Below are 25,008 nucleotides of genomic sequence, written 5' to 3'. Positions count from 1 at the left end.
GATCGGTTGGTAGGACATGTTTTGAGGCATCAAGGGATCTCAAATTTAGCATTGGAGGTCAGTGTGGAGGGTAAAAATCGTAGAGGGAGACCGAGAGATGAGTACACTAAGCAGATTCAGAAGGATGTAGGTTGCAGTAGGTACTGGGAGATGAAGAAGCTAGCACTGGATAGAGTAGCATGGAGAGCTGCATCAAACCAGTCTCAGGACTGAAGACAACAACAACAACATATAACACTAGTTCTGCTTTGTGTATTTTTGTGATACTTGGGACAACACAAGTCAAGGTTCTCCACTAATAATTCTAAAAATTAGTGAGTACTGTACCCCAGTTTATGTGATTAAGATTGACTTTTAACTGACTAATTTTTTTTTCCTTTGATTGGTATGGTTACTCTCTTAGGTCATTTGAAAAACTGTATCTTTTGTTGTTTAGAGGTTGCCTAAGCCAAAGCCCTGCATGATCTGATATTCTGAAGAAAGCATGTATTGTGCCTGGTGGGTTTGTCATTTAGACTGTAGAAGTTTAGCAATCTCAATGTGTCTAATAGGTGCTTCATATGTTTGGTCTTACACCTAATCTCTACTTTCATATCGCCAAATATCATAAATCTGCCATTTTTATATTTTAAAAACATTATTGTCAATTTTTCAAAATTTTCTGTAAATTATTCTATGTTATTACTAGGGGAATGCTACACTGATAACAGCTGTTAGTTGTCGACTTGGCATCAGTATTGCTGAAACATCAAAAACTGCTTCTATACATAAAAAACTTACATCTCACACTTCATATTCTAAATTATTTGTTTCTTTGATATAGATTGAAATGACCATCGTGCTTCAAATTTATGCTACAGTAACATGTCACTAATTGGTATTGATAAGGTACACTTAAAGATTCAAATTCACTATGAGTTAGCCAATGTTCATTTTCTAGCAAAACCTGACAATTTAATTCTTTCAACCATTAATCTATTTCTGTAAGTTGATTTTTAAGTGACTGTACATTAATATGTGAGAAAAACTCACTATTTGCATTGATATCTGGCCGGCTAGACATGCAAAAGTCTTGAATACTGTCAAGTGCCTGCCCCGATAAAATGCATCGGATGACATATGCTGTGCCTCCATTGAGTGACTCACCATAAAAAATGCTGAGTTTCCTTCCTAGTGCATTTCAGATGAGATGTTTTTTCTGCAGGTGTTGTTGATAGCGAAGGTGTTGGTGTGGTCTTGCCTGTGCTGTGAGAATGCCAGTTTAAGATGATTTCCTGTTGGGTATTTGGTTCCTGTTGTTGATGTCTAATCTAATTGTTTATATTTTTAACAAGCAGTTTTTCCCTAGGTCATTAAGGTTTATCCATGTAGAGTGTGTAATCAGCAGTTGTGTTGCTAACATCCAGGATTTTTAAATTTATGAAATGTGTGCATAATATTGATATTTGTTTATTGGCAGCAGTAATTTTCTGGTTTACTCATGTCCGTGGAGATCAGTCGTATCGACATGGGACATTCAGTGTGAAAACATTTGTGTGTATCAGCTGTCCTGGGCACTTTTTTGAATCTAGTTTTGCTTTTTAAGTTACTTTTTTGTTTATATCATTTGACCAACTGCAAACACAACATAATCTTTCAAAGACAAACCTATTACATCTGTGGACCATGGTGTGTATTTTACTGATATTGGTACCCAGTGAGCATTTTATGTCTTTGTTTTTTGCTGCTGCCATGGGGAGACAGACTTGTTGCCAGTAGTTTCTGTTTTTTCCAAACTAACGTCCATACTGTAATGAAATGGGGATGAGATGCTGTACGTATCATTCTGTCACATTATGTTGCTTATTGTCTTTCCTTGAGTGTGAATTCTCACTAATATCATAGTTTCATGGTTTTTTTTTCTTTTTTAAAGATGGTCTTTCTTCCTGAAGCATGTGATTTCATTGGAGAAAGTAAGGATGAGACATTTGCATTGTCAGAGCCTTTTCCAGGCCCATTGATGCAGAAGTATTGTCAGTTGGCCAAAAACAACAATGTGTGGCTCTCTCTGGGAGGTTTGCATGAGAAGGTAAAATAGTTTTCTTTTTAATAAAACTGTGATGACTATGCTGTATAATCTGATTTACGTTTTTTTTTTTTTTTTTTTTTTTTTTTTCCAGGTGTCACCTACTAAAGTAAGAAATTCACATGTTGTGATAGACAGCTCCGGAAATGTGGCAGCAATCTATAGAAAAACTCATTTATTTGATGTTGAAATTCCAGAAAAGGGAGTGAGGTTAAAAGAATCAGATTATGTTGAAAGAGGGAAAGAAATAATAGCTCCAGTTGAGACACCTGTTGGAAGAGTTGGTCTCGCTATTGTATCCTTAAAATAAACTTGTTCTCAGTCATATTATCCTCTTGATGATAGTATATGCATGTGGTGCCCATATTTTAGGGCTTCTATTATTACTAATATAGAAACATTTTGCTACTGTTTCTATGTGCTAAATACACTGCTGGAGAAAGAATTAATAGTCCTAGAAAGACATCAATTTTGATCCGATGATGGCATATAGCACATGGGGAATGGTAAACGATAATGGTTTCAGCATGGTCCGCCAAGAGATAGCACAGTGGCATAGCTACCAGAGCACCATCTATCTGTGTCTACATTTTAGTAGGGTATGCTCGCAACCAGAAAGCTCAGTGTGGTGTAAACATGTGAAGCAAGCAGGTAACCTTGCATGATGCACTCGTGTTTCGTACTGGCAAATGAGTGAGTTTGAAAGGAGTTAAATTGTGGCCTTCCGAGTGGTAGGATGATCCTTTCAGAGAATTGCCACTCAAGTTGGACGTGCTACATCAGTGGTCACGTGAACATTCTCACACCCTAGACGAGGTTCTGTTTGTCCACACAGCACAGATGCCCACCAAGATGATCATATTGTAAGGGCAGCAGTGTCAGACTGTGCACTATCTCAGCACAGATAAGAAGATTTGTGAGCCTAGACACATCAGCATGACCTGTTACAGTTTGATTATTAGCTGTGGGACTACAGGCACACACAGTCTAACGCGTTTTCCAGTCACACCACAGCATCGACTTGCGTGGCTCGGCTGGTGTCATCTGAAGATCACTTGGAAAATGAAATGGAATGCCATGGTCTTTGATGATGAAAGCAGATTCTTCCTTAGTGCAAGTGACTGTCGTTTGTGCGTACAGTGTAGACCTGCTGAGTGCTGTCTTGTAGAGTGACACTCTGGCTCCTGCAAAAAGCTATGACTCCCCTTCATCTTTGATGTTTCTGGAGAGGATGCTAAACCAGTGCTTGGTATGTGCAGAATGTCGTTAGGCATGAACAACAGGATGGTGGTTTGTTGTTACAAGAGAATAATGCTCGCCCAGACACTGTCCCTGAAGCTCAACACACCCTGCAACTTGTACTGCAACTTCTTAGCCAATGTGATCTCCGAACTTGTCTCCAATTCAGCACGTGTGGGATGCGATATGACAAGAAGTGACTCACACACCTTGGCAATCGACAACAGTTACTGAACTGTGTCAACAAGTCGAGTAGGCATGGCATCACATATCTCATGACGGTATAATTGCCATCTGTATGGTTGACCCTGTCATCTAGGGTCAGCATCTGCATTCCCACCTGTGAAGGCTACGCCACTTGCTGAGATGGATGTTTCAGCATGGGTTGATACTTGGCACCTCAGATCCACTTGTGCTATTGATTTGCAAATGTAATCACTTCATGTACTCCATATGCACTGTTGCAACAATAAATCTTGAGTGAATTGGAAACCTGTAAAAGGGTGTATTAATTTTTTCTGGCAGTGTATTTTGTACTATGTTATATAAAACCACACAATCATGGAATTAATAGTTTTTTTTATTTTTGGACCACTGATTGCACCTTGTCCATATTCTCGTATTGCACATATACTTCATCAGTTCTTTAATGTTGTAACCTGTACCACTGTGAACACTTCTTCAGGCTATTTTCAGCTTAACATGTATTTTTTTTATTTATGTACTTAGTTACTTGCAGTAACATAAAATATAAAAAATTGTGTGTGTGTGTGTGTGTGTGTGTGTGTGTGTGTGTGTGTGTGTGTCTGAGAGAGAGAGAGAGAGAGAGAATTTGTATGCAAGTGGCTTACTTATTGTTAAATGTCCTGTACTGCATCGACAGCAGCAGCAGCAGCAGCAGATATATACATTCATGTTGCTCCTGCACGTTTTGTACTGTCATCTGCCCACCTTCCACAAGGTATATTTCTCAATCCTTTTTTCTCTTGGAATCCAACAAAAACTTTTCATGGTCCGCGAATAACCCATTTGCATCGCTATGTATTCTCTCTACATCTTCCACTCCAGTTGTGATGTTCGCCAGTTTCATTATCTCGTTGATAGTCCTTGGTGTTGATGTACTGAGTTGTTATACTGGCTGAAAAATGGGGGGGTGGAAGTTCAACACAGAATACTATATAAGATGTAGCTGACAGGTGCACATTTGTATTTCACAGTTATTTTCTTTCACTGTTCATAACCCCCCAATATTACATACTTACATGGCCAGTTAACTACTGGTAAATGTTGATAAGCCTCATTAATAGTTTGCAGCCATACATCAGCATACTGCTACAATAGTTTGCAGTTGAACATCTATGAGCAGTAAAAAGCTAACCACACATTTCACAGTCTTTCAAATAAATTTACAAGATACATGCCCTATTTGAGTTACACTTATTTCACAGTTAAGTTGATGCATTTTTGTTGTTCTAACCAACACAGGTTTCTTGTCTGAAATTCGCCCGTGGACTGACTGTCTCAAGACCAAAAATCAGGCCTTATATAGCATTATAGTTATAGGCATTGAAACTGCACATTGTTTGACATTTAATTGACAAAAATTACAATTGAAATAATGCTTCATTCAATTAAGTGGATATATAGCAAAATTCTGCCTTTTTTAAAAGGTTCTTCTTCTACACAGGTTAAGCTGAATTATGTGTTTAAATGATGAAATTAGAAGATGAAGTTACTCAAACAATATTTTTTCAAGACTGGTAATTACTTTGAAATTAATTAAGGGCTTGCTCTGCTAACATGTTTTCGAATAGATCCAAATAGAGACTTTAAGAATACTATCAGTTGTTCCTCCAAATGTTTATAATTAGCACAGAATTTATATTTCTTTATAAGTCAACAACAGAATTTAAGTTACGAAAATATTACTAATTTCATCCTATAACAAAAGTATTAACCAGGAACAGTTGAAATAAATTAGAAAATCAATTACATACATAAAACTAAACACAAAATTAGATCTGGTGTTGTATTCTTTAAAACTGAGGGCCAACCTTTCTCTTTTATGAAAATGCAGGTTATACTCGCTTATGTTAACGGTAATTAGCCAGACATGAAAAAATGGCTTTTAAGGAGGCAGATGGCAAAAAAAGAGGAGAAGTAAAAAGATCCCACCTTGCTTCATCACACAGTCTATCCCACGATGTATTTATTTCTTTTTTTGACTCTCCTATTAATTTCCATCAAGCATCTCCGAAGTGCTCACAGGGAAACCCTCAATTTTTGGATTCTTTTTGCTTTAAAAAGCCTGTGTCTGATTTGCTATAAGTCAAAATTGTCAACATACACTGAATGTGAACATTACTTTTCAGGAAGTTGGTGTTGGAAATAATGTAGCTTCTCAAAAGCACTCGAAGCCATTTTTACTCTTATGTTCTTTTGCTGTTCATCCAATCAGTCTTCAGCTGTTGTAAATACAAAAACACTTTAAACTACTGAGACTAAATCATCAGTAACGCTGTGGAAATTACACTGTGTGTCAACGATTTAAGAAAAAAACATAATCTACGCAGTCACCTATGCATGGAAGAGAACACTTGATATTGAGAAACTGCACCAACAGCCATTCCCTATTATGTATGACATTTTCTTGTTGGTGCCTGTGCAATTTCTGATTGCAGAGTCCAGTACTGTGTCATTTAAATATTTCATTACTACTTCAACAATGATGGCAAAAAATTGTCTGTAGAGTTGATGCTTGTAGTAGAAGAAAAGAAATTGTAAATTGTTACAAGCTTAGCTCTTCCATACATTAATGCTTCACAATTTACAGTTTCACTGCAGATGTTTGATGCTTCAGATCTGTAGACTGTGTATGTAAACAACTATAACTTATTTAAATTACTAATTTTTATAAATAAATATTTAAATTAATATTTAGTTCTTACATCTGTCAATTGTGTGGCCTCTAGGCCTATTTGGTAAATGTCAGACCACTGATCCTAATTTCAGTATTAAATCTTCAGTTGGTCCTAGGATTGCTTGTCACTTGTAGTTTCTTTCACCTGTGACAATGATATATTAATGTGAAAAACCCCAAATTGCACTGTGACTGAGAGCTCATGATAAACTATTGGTCTCTGTATAACTGAGGGTTCAAAGGGACATTAGAGTGAAGCACAACACAATGTTATAACCAACCTTGATGTAGAGTACAACTCTTCTGTAGTCTCTCTCTCTCTCCCCGTGTGTGTGTGTGTGTGTGTGTGTGTGTGTGTGTGTGTGTGTATGTGTATACTCCTCTCCAGTCACACACTGTCCCTGTCTCCGTAAATTTCTTGTGCCATATACAAACTGATGGATCCTCTCCAGTCACACACTGTCCCTGTCTCCGTAAATTTCTTGTGCCATATACAAACTGATGGATGTTGTGATGAACCCCCTCCATATTTAGTTCTGAAGGTCTGTGTGTTTACATCCAATTTTAATTCAGTAAACCTGTCCCTGCTCTTGGGGAGTTATATAAGTCCTGTACATAGGCCTTCAGTACCTCAGTTGTCTTTCATTGCTTAGCAGCTATTTTCCATCCTGAGCTCTTGATATTCATACAGCTGCTTCTCTTTCCTCCAAAGGCCTCTTTAATTTTCCTATACACTGTATCTGTATTTGCCCTAGTTATACCACTTCTATAGACCTGCATTTGCCCTCTAACCATTCCTTGTTAGTGCTTCTAATTGTTGGTGTTGTGATCTTCAGTCCAGAGACTGGTTTGATACGGCTCTCCATACTACTCTATCCTGTGCAAGCTGCTTCGTCTCCAAGTAACTACTGCTGCCTACATCCCTCTGAATCTGCTTAGTGTATTCATCCCTTGCTCTCCCTCTATGATTTTTACCTTCCACACTTCCCTCCAATACTAAATTGGTGATCCCTTGATGCCTCAGAATGTGCCCTACCAATCGATTCCTTCGTTTAGTCAGGTTGTGGCACAAACTTCTGTTCCCCCCCAATTCTATTCTGTACCTCCTCTTTAGTAACGTGATCTATTCATCTAATTGTCAGCATTCTTCTGTAGCACCATATTTCAAAAGCTTCTACTCTTTTCTTGTCTAATCTATTTATTGTCCAAGTTTCCCCTCTATACATGGCTACATTCCATACAAATACTTTCAGAAACGACTTCCTGACACTTAAATCTATACTCGATGTTAACAAATTTCTCTTCTTCAGAAATGCTTTCCTTTCCTTGCCACAGACAGTATACATTTTATATCCTCTCTACTTCAATCACATCAGTTGTTTTGCTCCCCAAATAGCAAACCTCATTTACTACTTTAAGTGTCTCATTTCCAAAACTAATTCTCTCAGCATCATCTGATTTAATATGACTACACTCCATTATCGCCATCTTGCTTTGGTTGATGTTCATCTTATATCCTCCTTTCAAGATACTGTCCATTCCGTTCAACTGCTCTTCCAGGTTGTTTGCTGTCTCTGACAGAATTACAGTGTTATCGGCAAACCTTAAAGCTTTTATTTGTTCTCCATGAATTTTAATTCCTACTCCAAATTGTTCTTTTGTTTCCTTTACTGCTTGCTCAATACACAGATTGAATGACATCAGGGATAGGCTACAACCTTGTCTTACTCCCTTCACAACCACTGCTTCCCTTTCATGTCCTTCGACTCTTATAACAGTAGCCTGGTTTCTGTACAACTTGTAAACAGGGTTTTGCTCCCTGTGTTTTATCCCTGCCACCTTCAGAGTTTGAAACTATATGTGGAAATTAATACTTGGTACATATGTCTGTGAAAGTAATGGTGATCACACATTCCAAGATACAGGAAACCAACTACCAAATGCAGTATCAATTTCAGTTTTACTTAAATTTATGGATTTGTTATGAGAAATTATGTATTATTCTTTTAACAGATTAGTAGGTGCTATTTCTGTGTTTCTGTGCCACAAAATTTTAGGACTCCAATAAGTACATATTTTGACACATGTATATTGATTATGTGTAGAAATTACGGTAGTACTGATCAAAGGAAAATGAAGTGCTACAAAAAATAATAAATCAAGAACTTGTTTGATACATATTCATAGGTACATGCAGCTATGGTGAGGCATCAGTAAGTCAATACAATAGCCTTTTGTAGGACAGAGGAGCAAATGTCAGTACAGATACTTTAATTAGCTTCACATTTGTTTCTTGTTTTGTTTATCCTGTTTCATTTGAAGTTAGTTATGTGTAGGGAGGTGCAAATTTGTCAATTGCAATACTTGGTAAAAAGGTGTGAGGAAAACAAATGTATTGTTATATGAGGCTGGAGGTGTATCAGCTCTATACAACATACTGCAATTTGAACTAGCAGTGTGGAATTGTGAACATAAGTACTATGATTGACGCAGCCTGCATGCTTGAAAACACTAATGTGTCCTAGAAAGAGAACAGACTCAGTATTTATCTCCCTTCAATGTTCCGCACTGAGAAGAAGGTGCCAATGTACAGGGAGTTATCCAAAATTAACATTCATCTTCTTCAGATGTCACAAAATTTCACTAGAAGAAACATGTTTCATTATGCATTGGGTGGAACAATGAAAATTATCAGTGGCTGGACTGCATTAGCACTCTCAGAGTTTGCCAGTGCCAAGTTTACAAGCAGGTGCTGTGGGAACTGTTAAAGTTTGCAGACCATAGAGAATGCTGTCATGGCAGTCCCAACAGCCCACAAACTTATGAATGTTATGAACTAAAAAACTAATACAGACTGTCATATCTAAATGAACTTTACCTAACTCAAATGTAAGCTAATACTGCCTAAGGAGAGACACTTTGAATTAGTAGTACAGTATTGTCTTTGGATGTTGAGAGAATTAAATTGCACCAATTAGGATAGACATGTATATGTGTGTATTGTGTTGTTTTAGGTACCTCTGCCCTCATACTTAGAATCAAGACAATGAAGTTGGTTGTCCTGGGATAATGATGGCTTTGATGCATTTTCAGGAAGAATTATCTGTTTAATAATTTTAATACTTGTTGTATCTTTGTGTTTTGTCTACTACACGTTGCTAAAATATTGCCTAGACATTGGACCACAATCCAGCCTCGCACCACACCACAGCTAATGAACTTCAATGCTATTGTTGTTGATGCACTTCCTGGCTTGTCTTCCTACTTCTTTGGTAAAATGAATACCAAAATAATGAAATATGGTGGATGTAATCCCAAATTGGAATGTCCTACACCCAGTTTTTGTTTTGGTTTCCTGTGGGGCAAGGACAAATATCAGGATGTCAGCCAACCCAGTGCACTTAGGAGGCCACCAGTCTGAGGATAACAAAACTGTTTAATTAATTAATTTTCAAAGATACTTCAATTCTAAAACTTGTCGCAGCTCACTGATGTGTCCTACATTCTCTCTGTAGACTATTTACAATTACCTTGCAATACATGGCTATTTTCTGGGCACTTATTCAGACACTGTATTCCCAGGTGTCAATGTTTGGTCCACACTCAGATATGTCTATCTTCCTAATCCATGTGGCCTTCATTCTCTGTTCGACTGTATGTTGAGTTGTGCCTACCATGAGTGAACTGACAGTGTTTTCATGCACTGAGAAGTGGTTTGTATTAGAGTGCTCCCGTGCCTGACAAAGTTACAGTGTTCTCTAACACTATTATCTGCGTACATTAATTGCCAAGAGGTATCGACCTCTAGAAGTCCGTTTGTGTTTGGCTCAATAAGAGTCAGGATCTATTATTTTCTGCTGTTTATTTGTAATTAACTAGTGTTCAGCAAAACCTATGTTATTGAAGAAGAGGACATAAAACAATATTATGAGAAGGAAAGTCAATATTCACCATATAGCAGAGATGGTGAGTCGCAGATAGGCACAACAAAAAGACTCTCCCAATTAAAGCTTTCCCCCATCAAAGCCGTTGTCAGCTATACACACACAGACGCACACGCGCACACAAACACAACTCACGCACATGACTGCAGTCTCAGGCAACTGAAACCACACTGCCTGAAACTACAGTCATGTGTGTGTGTGTGTGTGTGTGTGTGTGTGTGTGTGTGTGTGTGTGCGCGTGTGCGTGCGTGCATGTTCGTGTGTGTGTGTGTGTGTGTGTGTATTGTTGATAAAGGCCTTGATGGCCAAAAGCTTTAATTGTGAGAGTTTTTTTGTTGTGCCTGTCTGTGACTCAGTGTCTCCACTATATGGTGAATATCAACTTTCCTTCTCATAATATTGTTACATTGCATCCAGGATATAAAACAAGTAGCCTTAGTTCCTTCATCAGAGAGTAAAGGGGGGATAGGTTGGTGGAGTCTAGAAGGAAGGAGCAGGTCACACAGATCACTGATTGACAGGAACATACCTGTTCGGTGAGTGAGAGATACAAAGATAATGTATAACTAACATGGAGAAGCATTACAACCAGTTGATGAGAGTGAATATCTAGGGTAGACGGAGCTAACATTTGGATGAACATGAAAAGAAAGAAAGAAAAGAATAACCAGATTTTGTAAAACTAAACAGGGTTTAAAAAGTTTCTCATCTCTTGCAAGTGGAGTGCCTACAATCACTGTACTTACCAGTTTTGACTGTGAGATATGGACTTTAAATACAAAAGCCATCCTCAAACTGATAGTTGCTCAGTGAGCAATGAAAAATGTGTGCTGGAAATTATTAGGATGAACATTAAAAGGATCATGCAATACATTGGACTGAAGTAATAATGACTACAATGAAAATGAAATGGGGTGGGTAAGTCAAGTAGCCATGAATGGACAGCAGATGGTCCAAGAAGTTCTTTACTGAACCCAAAGGAGAAAAGAGAGAGAGGGGGAGAGAGAGAGAGAGAGAGAGAGAGAGAGAGAGAGAGAGAGAGAGATCAATCAGTCAAGTTGTTGACAAAGTGGAATGTGTGACGATCACATTAAAAGATATGCTGGAGTGAAAGGGACACATTAAGCCGAAGATCGCAGTCCATGGACAGTGGATGCCAATAAAAGTTCTTTACAATTGAAAAAAAATATATATTACATAGGCAACTGATGCAATATCTTCAACTCAGTGGTTCTGAAGTTTTTAATTAAACTACTTTTGCATGTTACACATACTGTAAAATGATCTCCCTATAAAATGGTTACTCCCCAAGAGCAGGCACAGGTTTATTGAAGCAAAATTGGATGTACAGACAGACCTTCTGAACTAAATATGGAGGAGATTCATCATAATGTCCATCAGTTGTATATGGCACAAGAAATTTACGGATATAGGGACTGTGTTTGATTTAAGGGTAGTAGATAACCAAGAACATTGAAGGCAGTATTATAAAAAGGGAAGAGGAAGTATATGAAAATGATATGGGAGATATGATGCTATGAGAAAAAGACTCAATTCAAAGCAAGGTCCCTGGAGGAGATAACGGACCCCCAGAACTACTGATATACTTGGGAGAACCAGCCATGACAAAACTGTTCTACCTGGTGTGCAAGTTGCATGAGACAGGTGAAATACCTTCAGGCTTCAAGAAAAGTGGGATAAATCCAACCTCAAAGAAAGTAGGTGTTAAAAGGTGTGAATATTACCGAACTATCGATTTAATAAGTCATGGTTGCAAAACAGTGACACACATTGTTTTCAGAAAAATGGAAAAACTGTGAGGAGACTTTTGAGAAGATCAGTTTGGGTTCCAGAGAAAAGTAGACACACACTAGGCAATACTGATGCTAAGACTTCTCTTTGAAGGGAGATTAAAGAAAGACAAACTTTTGTTTACAGGATTTGTAGACTTAGGCAAAGCTTTTGACAGTGTTGACTGGCATACACTGTAAAAATTTTGTAGGTCATGGGTGTATAATCCAGGGAGTGAAAGGTTATACACACTGCATACAGAAATCAGGTGAAAGTTATAATAGTCAGAGGGCATGAAAGGGAAACAATGGTTGAGAAGGGAATGAGGCAAGAGTTGTAGTGTGTCCCTGATGTTATTCACTCTGTACTTTGGGCAAGCAGTAAAGGAAGACACAGAATTAGATTAGAGGCCATAGGAGGGGGAGTTTTCATGGCAGTTTACAAAAATATTGTTTCTATTGAGATCGAAGTTGAGTGTGACAGTGAAGTCATCTGGTCACATATAATAGGTGTAGGTGAAACTTAGTTAATTGATGGATGTTTTTACTGGCCAACCGATTCTGGTGTGGCAGTTCCAGAGTCATTCAAAGAAAATCAATGGTCAATAGCGCATAAATACTCAGATCAAGCAGTACTAGTCGGAAGTGACTAACCTGTTGAGTATAGACTGGGATGTCTATGAATTCATTGTGGTAGGCACAGACAGACAGTCATGGGAAATATTTTTGAACACGTTTTCTGAAAATTGTCTTGAGCAGCTAGCTCGGCAGTCCGCACACAATGGAAATATCTTAGGCCTTGTAGCTACAAATAGGCCAGACCTTATTGATAATGTCAGTATAAAACTGTGATTAGCAATCATGATAGGAACTTTGATTTAGAAAGTTAATAAACTAGTCAAGAAGGCTAGGAGAGTGTTCTTGCTAGACAGAGCAGACAAGCAGTTATTAACATCTTACTTAGATGTGAATTGGATCACTTAGGACTAGTAAGATGGATGTAGAGGAATTATGGGCAAAGTTTAAGCAGATTGTAAATTGTGGTCTGGAGAGTTACATGCCTAGTAAGTGGATAAAGGATGGAATAGACCCACTGTGGTTTAACAACAAAATTCATAAGATGGTGATGAAGCAGAGGCTGCCGCACCTTAGGTTCAAAAGGGGACGCACAATTGACAACAAGCATAGGTTAATAGAGATTCATGCTGTGTGGTAAGAGCTATGTGCGAAACAGACAACAGTTGCCACCATCACACCTTAGCAAAAGATCTGGCAGAGGACCTGAGAAAATTCTGGTCATATGGAAAATCGCTAAGTAGGTCTAAGGCTTCCATTCAGTCCCTTGTTGATAAGTCTGGTGTGGCAGTTGAAGATAGCAAAATGAAAGCCGAAGTTCTAAATTTCATGTTCAAGAAATCATTCATGCAGGAGAACCATACAAACATACCATCATCTGACCATCAGACAGACTCCCATTGGGAGGACATAGAAATAAGCATACATGGTGTAGAGAAGAAAATAATCACCAGGTCTGGATGGAACCCCAGTTTGATTTTACAAAGAATACTCACGGCATTGGCCCTTACCTAGCTAGTGTTTATCGTGAATCTCTCACCCAGCACAAAGTACCAAGTGACTGGAAAAAAGCACAGATGACTCCAGTTTATAAGGAAGGTAAAAGAATGGACTGGCAAAATTACAGACCAATATCACTAACTCCGGTATGCTGCAGAATCCTTGAACACATTCTCAGTTCGAATATAATAAACTTTCTTGAGACTAAGCAGCTTATCTCCACGAATCAGCTTGGTTTTAGAAAGCATTGCTCATGTGAAAATTAGCTTACCCTTTTCTCACATGTTATAGTGGGAATTATGGATGTAGAGCAACAGGCAAATTCTGTATTTCTAGACTTCCAGAAAGCATTTGACATGGTGCCACATTACAGGCTGTTAACGAAGGTACAAGCATATGGACTAAGTGAGTGGCTCGAAGACTTCTTAAATGATAGAACCCAGTATGTTTTCCTCAGTGTTTAGTGTTCATCAGAGACAACAGTGTCATCAGGAGTGCCCCAGGGAAGTGTGATAGGATTGCTGTTGTTCTCTATATACATAAATGATTTGGCAGACCGGGTAGGCACCAGTGTGCGGCGTGGTGTACGGTAATGTGTCGAAGTTGAGTGACTGTAGGAAGATACAAGATGACTTAGCCAAAATTTCCAGTTGGTGTGATGAATGGCAGCTGGCCCTAAATGTGGGAAAATGTACAGTTTGACACACTCAAGTCGTTTAAATATCTAGGCGTAACGTTGAAAAGCAATATGAGGTGGAATGAGCTTGTGAAAACTGTGGTAGGGAAGGCAAATGGTCAACTTCAGTTTATTAGGAGAATTTTAGGAAAGAGTGGGTCAGCTGTAAAGGAGACAGAATATAGAATCCAGGTGCGACCTATTCTTGAGTATTGCTCGAGTGTTTGGGATCCGTATCAGGTCGGATTGAAGGAAGAGATTGAAGCAATTCAGAGGAGGATTGATAGATTTGTTACTGGTAGGTTCAAACAGGTACAGAGGTGCCTCAGGAACTCAAACAGGAATCTCTGGAGGGAAGCGGCATTCTTTTCGGGAAACACTGTTGAGAAAATTTGAAGAACCGGCATTTGAAGCTGACTGCTGAACGATTCTGCTCCTGTCAATGTACATCATGTTGAAGGACCACGAAGATAAGCTACGAGAAACTTAGGGCTCCTATGGACGCATACAGACAATCGTTTTTCCCTCGCTCTATTTGCAAGCGGAACAGCAGGGGAGATGACAATTAGTGGTATAGGGTACCCTCCACCATGCACCTTACGGTGGCTTGTGGAGTATCTGCGTAAGTGTAGATGTAGATATACATGTAGATGTAGATATACATGTAGATGCGACAAATATGAGTTGTGGGGATTGCTAACACTGTCTCCCTCCCACCCCGCCACCATAAACACGGAGCACTGTCTAGCCTGTAATGCATCCAGTCTATGATGCCAGTGAACTTGAAATTGAGTTGTGTTATCAGTAACAGGACAATACTTTTGTTATAGCCACTTTCATAATGGAAAAAAAAAGGTATTCATATGGTGCAAGCTATAAATTGAAAATAAAACAATGGAAAATCCTGGCTGGAATGTAACAATATTATGAAAAGGAAAGTTGCTACTCACCATATAGCAGAGATGCTGAGTTGCAGATAGGTACAACAAAAAGAATGTCACAAATAAAGCTTTTGACCAGTAAGGCCTTCGTCAACAGTAGACAAGCGCGCGCGCGCTCACACACACACACACACACACACACACGAAGCAGTGTGAATCCACACTGCTTCGTGTGTGTGTGTGTGTGTGTGTGTGTGTGTGTGTGTGTGTGTGTGTGTGTTTTGCCTATTGTTGACGAAGGTCTTACTGGCCGAAAGCTTTATTTGTGTTGGTCTTTTTGTTGTGTCTATCTGTGACTCAGCACCTCCGCCATATGGGAGTAGCAACTTTCTTTTTCATAATATTGATAAATTGAAAATAATAGCATATGCGGAACAACATAAAATCAGAGCAGCTGAGTGACATTTTGCCCCTCCACCAATAGAAAAAAAACCATTCACGATGTACAAACTAGTAAAAAAGAACGGAAAAGAATGAGGAAGACTAAATGCCCAAGTAGAGAACTGAATGCAAAATGGCCAAATCTGAAAGATGACAATTTTCAGTGATTTTAAAGGTCAGTTCAGTTTTATAAACTAAGAATTTGTTTAGTCTGGATTTGCAATCTAATAAGAAAAATGGTAAAAATGATATTTTTTTAAAAAAATACTTAAAAATTTAGATGTGTCTTATAGTGTGCAGTGCCTTATAGTCTGTAAAGTTTGGTACGCAGGGTAGAGTAATTTGAAGAACTGCATCAGACCAGTCTTCAACCTGAAGATCACAACAACAAGCATTATTAAGTATTGCTAGTTAGGTCAATTTGCAGTATTTTATGTGTCTACTGCACATCAAAAACTCTAAATACAAGCAAACTATTCTAAATTTGTGAAGATGGAAATTTTGAAGCATTAACGAAAGGCAGCCAAGAATGGCAGTATGCCGCTGAACATGTCATACTAATTTAATTAGTTAATAGCATTAAAACAGATAGATGTGGTTAATACAGTGTCACAGAATGGAAAAAAAGTTGATTTAAACTGAAATGAAGCAAAAACTGAGACATCAGCGCTCAGGAACTCGAAAGAAAATCATTTAGGAGTTAATTAGATTTAAGAATGTGAAAATATTATTAATGAAGATGGAAACAGAAAACACACAAACAATTAATAGATAGAGAGTACAAAAAAAACCTGAGAACAAAATATCATAGGGACAAACTGAGAGAGAGCAAGTGAGAGGAAAAAGATGCACGAATAACACAAAACATTATTTGAGATGATGATAACAGTGTAACAGGTGATGAATGGAGATAATGACAAATAGAGAATGGCAACAATAAGAAAAATGGCAGGAGTAGTTACTGGAAAACAAGCAGCAAACAGGTGGAGGCATTAATTTAAGCTGCAGCCACTTTGTGAATTCCACATACCAAATATGTTATCACCCAAAAATTCTGAGTTACCTAATTCCATACCATGAAAGTTATTTGTTTTTTAATTTACTATAAATCTTCACAGCCATCTAATGAGGACTCCGGAATAGAGTTTTAGTCTGTGGTTGTTTTGGTCTTCAGTCCTGAGACTAGTTTGATGCAGCTCTTCATGCTACTCTATCCTGTGCAAGCTTCTTCATCTCCCCATTCCTACTGTAACCTACATCCTTCTGAACTTGATTAGTGTATTCATTCCTTGGTCTCCCTCTAAGATTTTTACCCTCCGCGCTGCCCTCCAATACTAAATTGGTGATCCCTTGATACCTCATAATATGCCCTACCAACAGATCCCTTCTTCTTGTCAAGTTGTGCCACAAACTCCTCTTCTCCCCAATATTCAATACCTCCTCATTAGTTATGTGATCTACCCATCTAATCTTCAGCATTCTTCTGTAGCTCCACATTTCGAAAGCTTCTATTCTCTCCTTGTCCAAAGTATCACCCATGTTTCACTTCCATACATGGCTACACTCCATACAAATACTTTCAGAAAGACTTCCTGACACTGACATCTATACTAGATGTTAACAAATTTCTCTTCTTCAGAAACGCTTTCCTTCACATTGCCAGTCTACAATTTATATCTTCTCTACTTCGATTATCATCAGTTGTTTTGCTCCCCAAATAGCAAAACTCCTTTACTACTTTTAGTGTCACATTTCCTAATCTAATTCCCTCAGCATCACCCGACTTAACTCGACTACATTCCATTATCCTCGTTCTGCTTTTGTTGATGTTCATATTATATCCTCCTTTCAAGACACTGTCCATTCTGCTCAACTGCTCTTCCAAGTACTTTGCTGTCTCTGACAGAATTACCATGTCATCCGCGAACCTCATAGTTTTTATTTCTTCTCCATGGATTTTAATTCCTACTCCAAATTTTTCTTTTGTTTCCTTTACTGCTTGCTCAATATACAGATTGAATAACATCGAGGAGAGGCTACAACACTGTCCCACTTCCTTCCCAACCACTGCTTCCCTTTCATGCCCCTCGACTCTTGTAACTGCCATCTGGTTTCTGTACAAATTGTAAATAGCCTTTCGCTCCCTGTATTTACCCCTGCCATCTTTAGAATTTGAAAGAGAGTACTCCAGTCAACATTGTCAAAACCTTTCTCTAAGTCCACAAATGCTAGAAACATAGGTTTGCCTTTCCTTAATATTTCTTCTAAGATAAGTCATAAGGTCAGTATTGCCTCACGTGTTCCAATATTTCTGCGGAATCCAAACTGATCTTCCCCGAGGTCGGCTTCTACCAATTTTTCCATTCGTCTGTAAAGAATTCATGTTAGTATTTTGCAGCCGTGGCTTATTAAACTGATAGTTCGGTAATTTTCACATCTGTCAACACCTGCTTTCTTTGGGATTGGAATTATTATATTATTCTTGAAGTCTGAGGATATTTCGCCTGTCTCATACATCTTGCTCACCAGATGGTGTAGTTTTGTCAGGACTGGCTCTCCCAAGGCTGTCAGTAGCTCTAATGGAATGTTGTCTACTCCCGGGGCCTTGTTTCGACTCAGGTCTTTCAGTGCTCTGTCAGGCTCTTCACACAGTATTATATCTCCCATTTCATCTTCATCTACATCCTCTTCTACTTCCATAATATTGTCCTCAAGTACATCGCCCTTGTATAAACCCTCTATATACTCCTTCCACCTTTCTGCTTTCCCTTCTTTGCTTAGAACTGGGTTTCCATCTGAGCTCTTGATATTCATACACGTGGTTCTCTTTTCACCAAAGGTCTCTTTAATTTTCCTGTAGGCAGTATCTATCTTACCCCTATTGGGTTAAGCCTCTACATCCTTACATATGTTCTCTAGCCATCCCTGCTTAGCCATTTTGCACTGCCTGTCAGTCTCATTTTTGAAACTATGTATTCCTTTTTGCCTGCTTCATTTACTGCATTTTTATATTTTCTCCTTTCATCAATTAAATTCAATATTTCTTCTGTTACCCAAGGATTTCTACTAGCCCTCGTCTTTTTACCTACTTGATCCTCTGCTGCCTTCACTACTTCATCTCTCAAAGCTACCCATTCTTCTTCTACTGTATTTCTTTCCCCTATTCTTGTAAATTGTTCCCTTACGCTCTCCCTGAATCTCTGTACAATCTATGGTTTAGTCAGTTTATCCAGGTCCCATCTCCTTAAATTCCCACCTTTTTGCAGTTTCTTCAGTTTGAATCTACAGTTCATAACTAATAGATTGTGGTCAGAGTCCACATCTGTCCCTGGAAATGTCTTACATTTTAAAACCTGGCTTCTAAATCTCTTTCTTACCATTATATAATCTATCTGAAACCTGTCAGTATCTCCAGGCTTCTTCCATGTATTCAACCTTCTTTTATGATTCTTGAGCCAAGTGTTAGCTATGATTAAGTTATGCTCTGTGCAAAATTCTACCAGGCAGCTTCCTCTTTCATTTCTTACCCCAATCCATATTCACCTACTATGTTTCCTTCTCTCCCTTTTTCTACTCTCGAATTTCTATCACCCATGACTATCAAATTTTCGTCTCCCTTCACTATCTGAATAATTTCTTTTATCACATCATACATTTCATCAATTTCTTCATCATCTGCATTGGTAGTTGGCATATAAACTTGTACTACTGTGGTAGGTGTGGGCTTCGTGTCTATCTTGGCCACAATAATGCGTTCACTATGCTGTTTGTAGTAGCTTACCCACACTCCTATTTTTTTATTCATTATTAAACCTACTCCTGCTTTACCCCTATTTGATTTTGTATTTATAACCCTGTATTCACCTGATGAAAAGTCATGTTCCTCCTGCCACCGAACTTCACTAATTCCCACTATATCTAACTTTAACCTATCCATTTCCCTTTTTAAATTTTCTAACCTAGCTGCCTGATTAAGGGATCTGACATTCTATGCTCTGATCCGTAGAACGCCAGTTTTCTTTCTCCTGATAACAACGTCCTCGAGTAGACCCCACCCGGAGATCTGAATGGGGGACTATTTTACCTCTGGAATATTTTGCCCAAGCGGAAGCCATCATCATTTATTAATACAGTGAAGCTGCATGCCCTCCGGAAAAATTACAGCTGTAGGTTCCCCTTGCTTTCAGCCATTCACAGTACCAGCACAGCAAGGCCGTTTTGGTTAATGTTGCAAGGCCAGATCAGTCAATCATCCAGACTGTTGCCCCTGCAACTACTGAAAAGGCTGCTGCCCCTCTTCAGGAACCACACGTTTGTCTGGCCTCTCAACAGATACCCCTCCGTTGTGGTTGCACCTACGGTACGGCCATCTGTATCGCTGAGGCACACAAGCCTCCCCACCAACGGCAAGGTCCATGGTTCATGGGGGGGGGGGCGGGGGCTAATTGTTTAAGAAGTTTATTTTCATTTGCACATGTTATTTATTTTTTTTTTTTCTGGAACAACGGGGCTCCGAGTGACCAAACCATTTGAGTTTATTCTTTTGTATATTCAGTATACAGTTTATTCACCATTGACCACTTACAGCGGAATAGGTCTGAACATTAAATATACAATTTAATTCCTTTTCTTTTAGGAATATTCTTATATACGAATGTCAATGATTATTTCAAAATAGTCTGTTATCTTATAAAATGCGTGTTTGAGTAACCAGTCATAAATCTTACGTTTGAAAATATTACTGGTCAGTGACCGAGCAGATGCTGGAAGTTTATTGAAGAGTTTCAAACTCATTATTTTGTGTGAGTTTGCAGTCTTTGTGAGTCTGTAGATGTATAGATTCACAACAGTTAATATTATGTGCTTGATAAAGAGGGGGTGGCAGTGTTCCTTGGGCTTAACTTTGCTCATTATTGTGATTACTTTTTTTTGAATTTTCAGAATTTCAGAGACAAAGCAAGAATGTCCCCATAACAATATGCCATAGGAAATGTGTGAATGAAAGCGGCCAAAACATACCACCTTTAGAGACTCATCAGTGACTACATCTGTCAGTCTCCAGATGAGATAACACACTCTTGCTATTCTCTTGCAGATATGGCTAATGTGTTCCTCCCAGTTTCATTTTGAATCAATGTGGAGTCCTAACAATTTTATTGATTTGTTTTCAACAGCTGTAGTTAAACCCAGAATTAGCTCTTGTGTTTTGTCATGATTACATAGGAGATCATTAGAAGAAAACCAATTCATTACTAGTTCTAGTTTTTCCTGTGTTGCCTGATGCAGTTCTGTTGTGTCATGGTGTGTATTGAGCAATGTTGTATCATCTGCATAACACACAATTGAATGGGATGTGTTCTCGATTTGCTCCTATCTGAGAATGTGTGGGGAGACATTTTGTTCTAAATAGGTTGTGCTGATAATGCATTGTTGGCAACACAATAAGATTGTTTGTCATTTACTTTCATTCAACTTATTTGTCAAATATTCAACAATCGATAAAACCTTAATTCAGTCCATTGCTATGATATGAGGTTTCCAGAGCTGAGTCTGGTGTTAGCACGACATGGTGCACAGATTCTCACGTACCCTTCTGCATTCACATTTGAGACTGGATCTGCTCACTGGGAGACACTCCTACGAGCCCGTGCCATAGAATGCCAGTGTTATGTTGTAGCTGCTGCCCAGACTGGGAGGCATAACAAGAAGCGGACGTCTTGGGGGCATGCTATGGTATATCTTTTTATCTTTTCTTGCTTGAGAAACCTGCCATGAAATGGTTGTTGTGACAGTGAACAATAATAATCATTGTAAGATTTAAGTTCATTTAATAGTTAGCTTCTAAAAATCATACATTTTATGCAGGTCATAAGTTCCACAAATCTTATGTTTATCATTTGGAAGGGGGATTGCTATTTAGTCTGCGAGTGAGTTTGTAAACTATGACTAGACTTGAAGATTAAAACTTTTTCTCTTGTATGAACATATCTCACAAGTCAGAACTATTTGCTTTCCCTAGTCCCAGATGCAGTTTATTGCCCACAAAAAAGCAAAGATTTGTATTTGAGCTCTTGTCAGTTACACAGTTATGCCAACAAAATGTAAGTTAACTTAGCCATTTTGTAAGGTTTTGTTAAATATTACAAAATAGTGATAGACCATGGTAGGGAAGCAAATAAGGTAGGGAGAATGGGATTTTAATAACAAGTGTAATCGCAGATAGGTACCGAAAATTGGAAAGTTACATCTAGGTACCAGAAGGGTCTGCACAGGAACTCTGAGATAGCAAATGAGTGCAGGAAAATGCACAAATGAATAGGTGAGAGTGGGAATTGTAAGGATGAAATAGGAAAAAAACCCTAGATCAAACACTAATTATTAATGAGAAAAATCTAAATAAGACAATGTGTATTTATTTTTATAAAATACACACTTGTATGCTTTACTTACATCTTAATAGTAGTGTTTTATTAGGCATGACACATTTTAGCAGGATGCTGCCACCATCATGTGCCCATCTACTGATTGCATATATTTTGTGTGGCATAAGTTTTTTGTTATTGTTGCTATGTCAGTGACATTAGATGGAAAGTTTAATTTGTTCTGCCAAAAAGTGTACTGAAAGTTACAGTTAAACATTTTTTACTGTGTGTAGAAGATATTTAAGTGCTTTTTCATATTTTTCTACAAGTTTAACTGACCACTGTCTCAGCTAAAGGAAGATACTGACCAGCTCACTTTGCTTTATGTGACTGTAAAATATTCATAATGTATAGTCATGCACACGAATAAAAAACCAACAAGAAGGGAGGGACACAGATTTGTGGCTTTAGGTGAAATTTGATTTTCAATTTATGATGCCCTTGTAGTATTTATTCATAAGAAGTATGCAGGTGGACAATTGTCGGCACACATGTACATAGTTATTGTCATTTATTTGGGCTTCTTTATGACTTACTTTTCCCACTATACCTATCCAACACTATAGCTTTGTTTTTCTGTTCCAAATCATTAAGAATCTTCTTGCTCACTGACTTCAAGTACTTCTATTTACGAACACACATCCTTTTTATCTAACTTTCTCACAACCCTTTTGTTCTTCTTTGTTTAATTCACCTCTCATGACTTAAATGAAATCTTATTTATTCTTTTATTTGTCCCCTTGTCAGCATTCAGTCATTTAATGTGTGTACTTATGTATTCCACAAACCATAGTGGAGTGTGTTGCAGAGGACACCTTGTACCAGTATTAACTACTTCGTGACTCCATTCTTTCGATTTTTTTTTTTTTTTTTTTTTTTTTAGCAGAACAAGGAAATAATGACTGTGTCTGTTTGTTTCTCTTTGTGCCCTATTCTCATGATCCTTATGTCAGATGTATGATGGAAACAATAAAATTGTTTCACAGTCCACCTTAAATACCAGTTTTTTTGTTAGTTACCAAATAGGGTCTGAAACATGAAACTTTATTTTTCAACAATGTCCATTTATGTTCCATATAAATAAATGTAATTAAATAGAAAGAAACTTCCACATGGGAAAAATATATTAAAAACAAAGATTCCAAGACTTGCCAAGCGGGAAAGCGCCGGTAGACAGGCACAATAAATAAAACACACAAACACACACACAGAATTTCAAGGGAAAAAAAAGGACAGGTGTACACTCGCACACACACACATATCCATCCGCACATACACAGACACAAGCAGACATTTGTGTGTGTGTGTGTGTGTGTGTGTGTGTGTGTGTGTGTGTGTGTGTGTGTGTGTGTGTGCACGCGCGCAAGTGTACACCTGTCCTTTTTTTCCCCTTAAGGTAAGTCTTTCCGCTCCCGGGTTTGGAATGACTCCTTACCCTCTCCCTTAAAACCCACATCCTTTCGTCTTTCCCTCTCCTTCCCTCTTTCCTGAAGAGGCAACCGTTGATTGCGAAAGCTTGAAATTCTGTGTGTGTGTTTTATTTATTGTGCCTGTCTACCGGCACTTTCCCGCTTGGTAAGTCTTGGAATCTTTGTTTTTAATATAAATAAATGTAATGTTAGAAGTAAATACTTGTATTCAGAAATAGGTAGACGACAGTAATGATGACAGTAGTGTGTCAATAACATTTAATCTACAGCTAATCAGTTGCTATCCCGTAAGTATTTACTTAGTGAACCTAGGTAGCTATCAGTCATTTGTCAGTGTTTTTATTCATTTTAAGCTAAATTCCATAGTCTATGTTTGGCCAAAGCATTAGGTGATTTCTTGACAGTTCTTGAAAGAGAAGACTTCGGTTTGGAGATATTTGCTGTTAACTCTTTCTGTTGATCCTACTGTAATATTTAAAATGCGTGCTAGCACAGACTATCTACATTAATACAAATTAACAATAGAGGAAAGGAACTTATGAAATCCATCACTGTGTGTTGTTTCTTTCTTCAGGTTGTGGACCCATGGGGCGTTGTTATAGCTCAGTGCTATGAGGGCACTAACATGGCACTTGCAGAAATAGACCTGAAGTATGTGGACAAAGTCAGAACATCAATGCCTGTATGGCAACATCGAAGACTAGATCTGTATCCTGAACTTGTGCCACTGAAAAATGAGGGTGACATAGCTAGTGAAAATACTGTTTATCAGTTTGGTCAAACATCGGTTAGTGCAGATGCTGTTTTTTACAGAACACCCTACACAATTGCATTTACCAACAAGAAGTGTGTTTTGCCTGGTCGTATCCTTTCTTGAAAGTTGCTGGCTAGCAAGTGTCTTTTTCTTATAACCATTAAGTTCATATCTTTTAATACAGGATGCCAAATGTGAAGTAATTCAAATTTTGAAATATTTTATGTGACATATCTTTCTGGGTGTTCATATTCAATTTGAGTTTTTCTACTCCCCCTTGGCATGCACTGGATTGCTAAGAGCTTGTGTTCAGATGACATTACAAAAGAAGAATGCAGTAGTTTCTCTGTGGTTTAAAGGGTTTTAGTGCTCCTTTTTGTTCTACTGGCTGGTTGGTTGTTTTTTCAGTTGGTTCATCCATAGATCATTTTGCAATAATTTAGACATGTCATCTTACTATGACAGTAAGGCACAATTCAAAAATAAATACTTGCTGGCATATAATATTTTACAGTTGCAGTGTCCCAAGGATTTATACATTGTGTACTATGCTATTTTCATATTCATGTTAATTGACAATGTTGCACTATTCATTGTGCGCTGATCACTATTCACAACACATGGCACACACTGCATAAAACCCTTTCAGCCAACATGAGGACCATGTTCTGTTAAAATCACAAGGGGCAAAAAATTTTAAACAACAAGAAAAATACATGTAGATACAATGTGTTTACAGTAAAATGGCTCACAGATAAACAAATACAACTTAATTTTGAAAACCATATTGTTCTTACAGATTTTGAAAACACTTTAAATTGAGTTGTCAACAATGTAAGGAAAGGATCGATGGCTACTTACCGCAAAGATG

General features: G+C 38.1%; 1 protein-coding gene across 1 annotated transcript in view; it reads left to right on the top strand.

Moving 5' to 3' along the window:
- LOC126272515 (nitrilase and fragile histidine triad fusion protein NitFhit) overlaps positions 1-25,008 on the top strand; it is a 67,627-nt gene that overhangs the window by 6,854 nt on the left and 35,765 nt on the right. Inside the window, 4 exon segments of the mRNA XM_049975417.1 lie at positions 1,913-2,068; positions 2,160-2,379; positions 21,047-21,264; positions 23,958-24,246. Of these exon segments, the coding sequence (XP_049831374.1) occupies positions 1,913-2,068; positions 2,160-2,379; positions 21,047-21,264; positions 23,958-24,246 (883 nt within the window).

This window comes from Schistocerca gregaria, chromosome 5 (genome assembly GCF_023897955.1).
Source record: "Schistocerca gregaria isolate iqSchGreg1 chromosome 5, iqSchGreg1.2, whole genome shotgun sequence".
NCBI lineage: Eukaryota > Metazoa > Arthropoda > Insecta > Orthoptera > Acrididae > Schistocerca > Schistocerca gregaria.
This window is presented reverse-complemented; position numbering and strand designations above follow the sequence as displayed.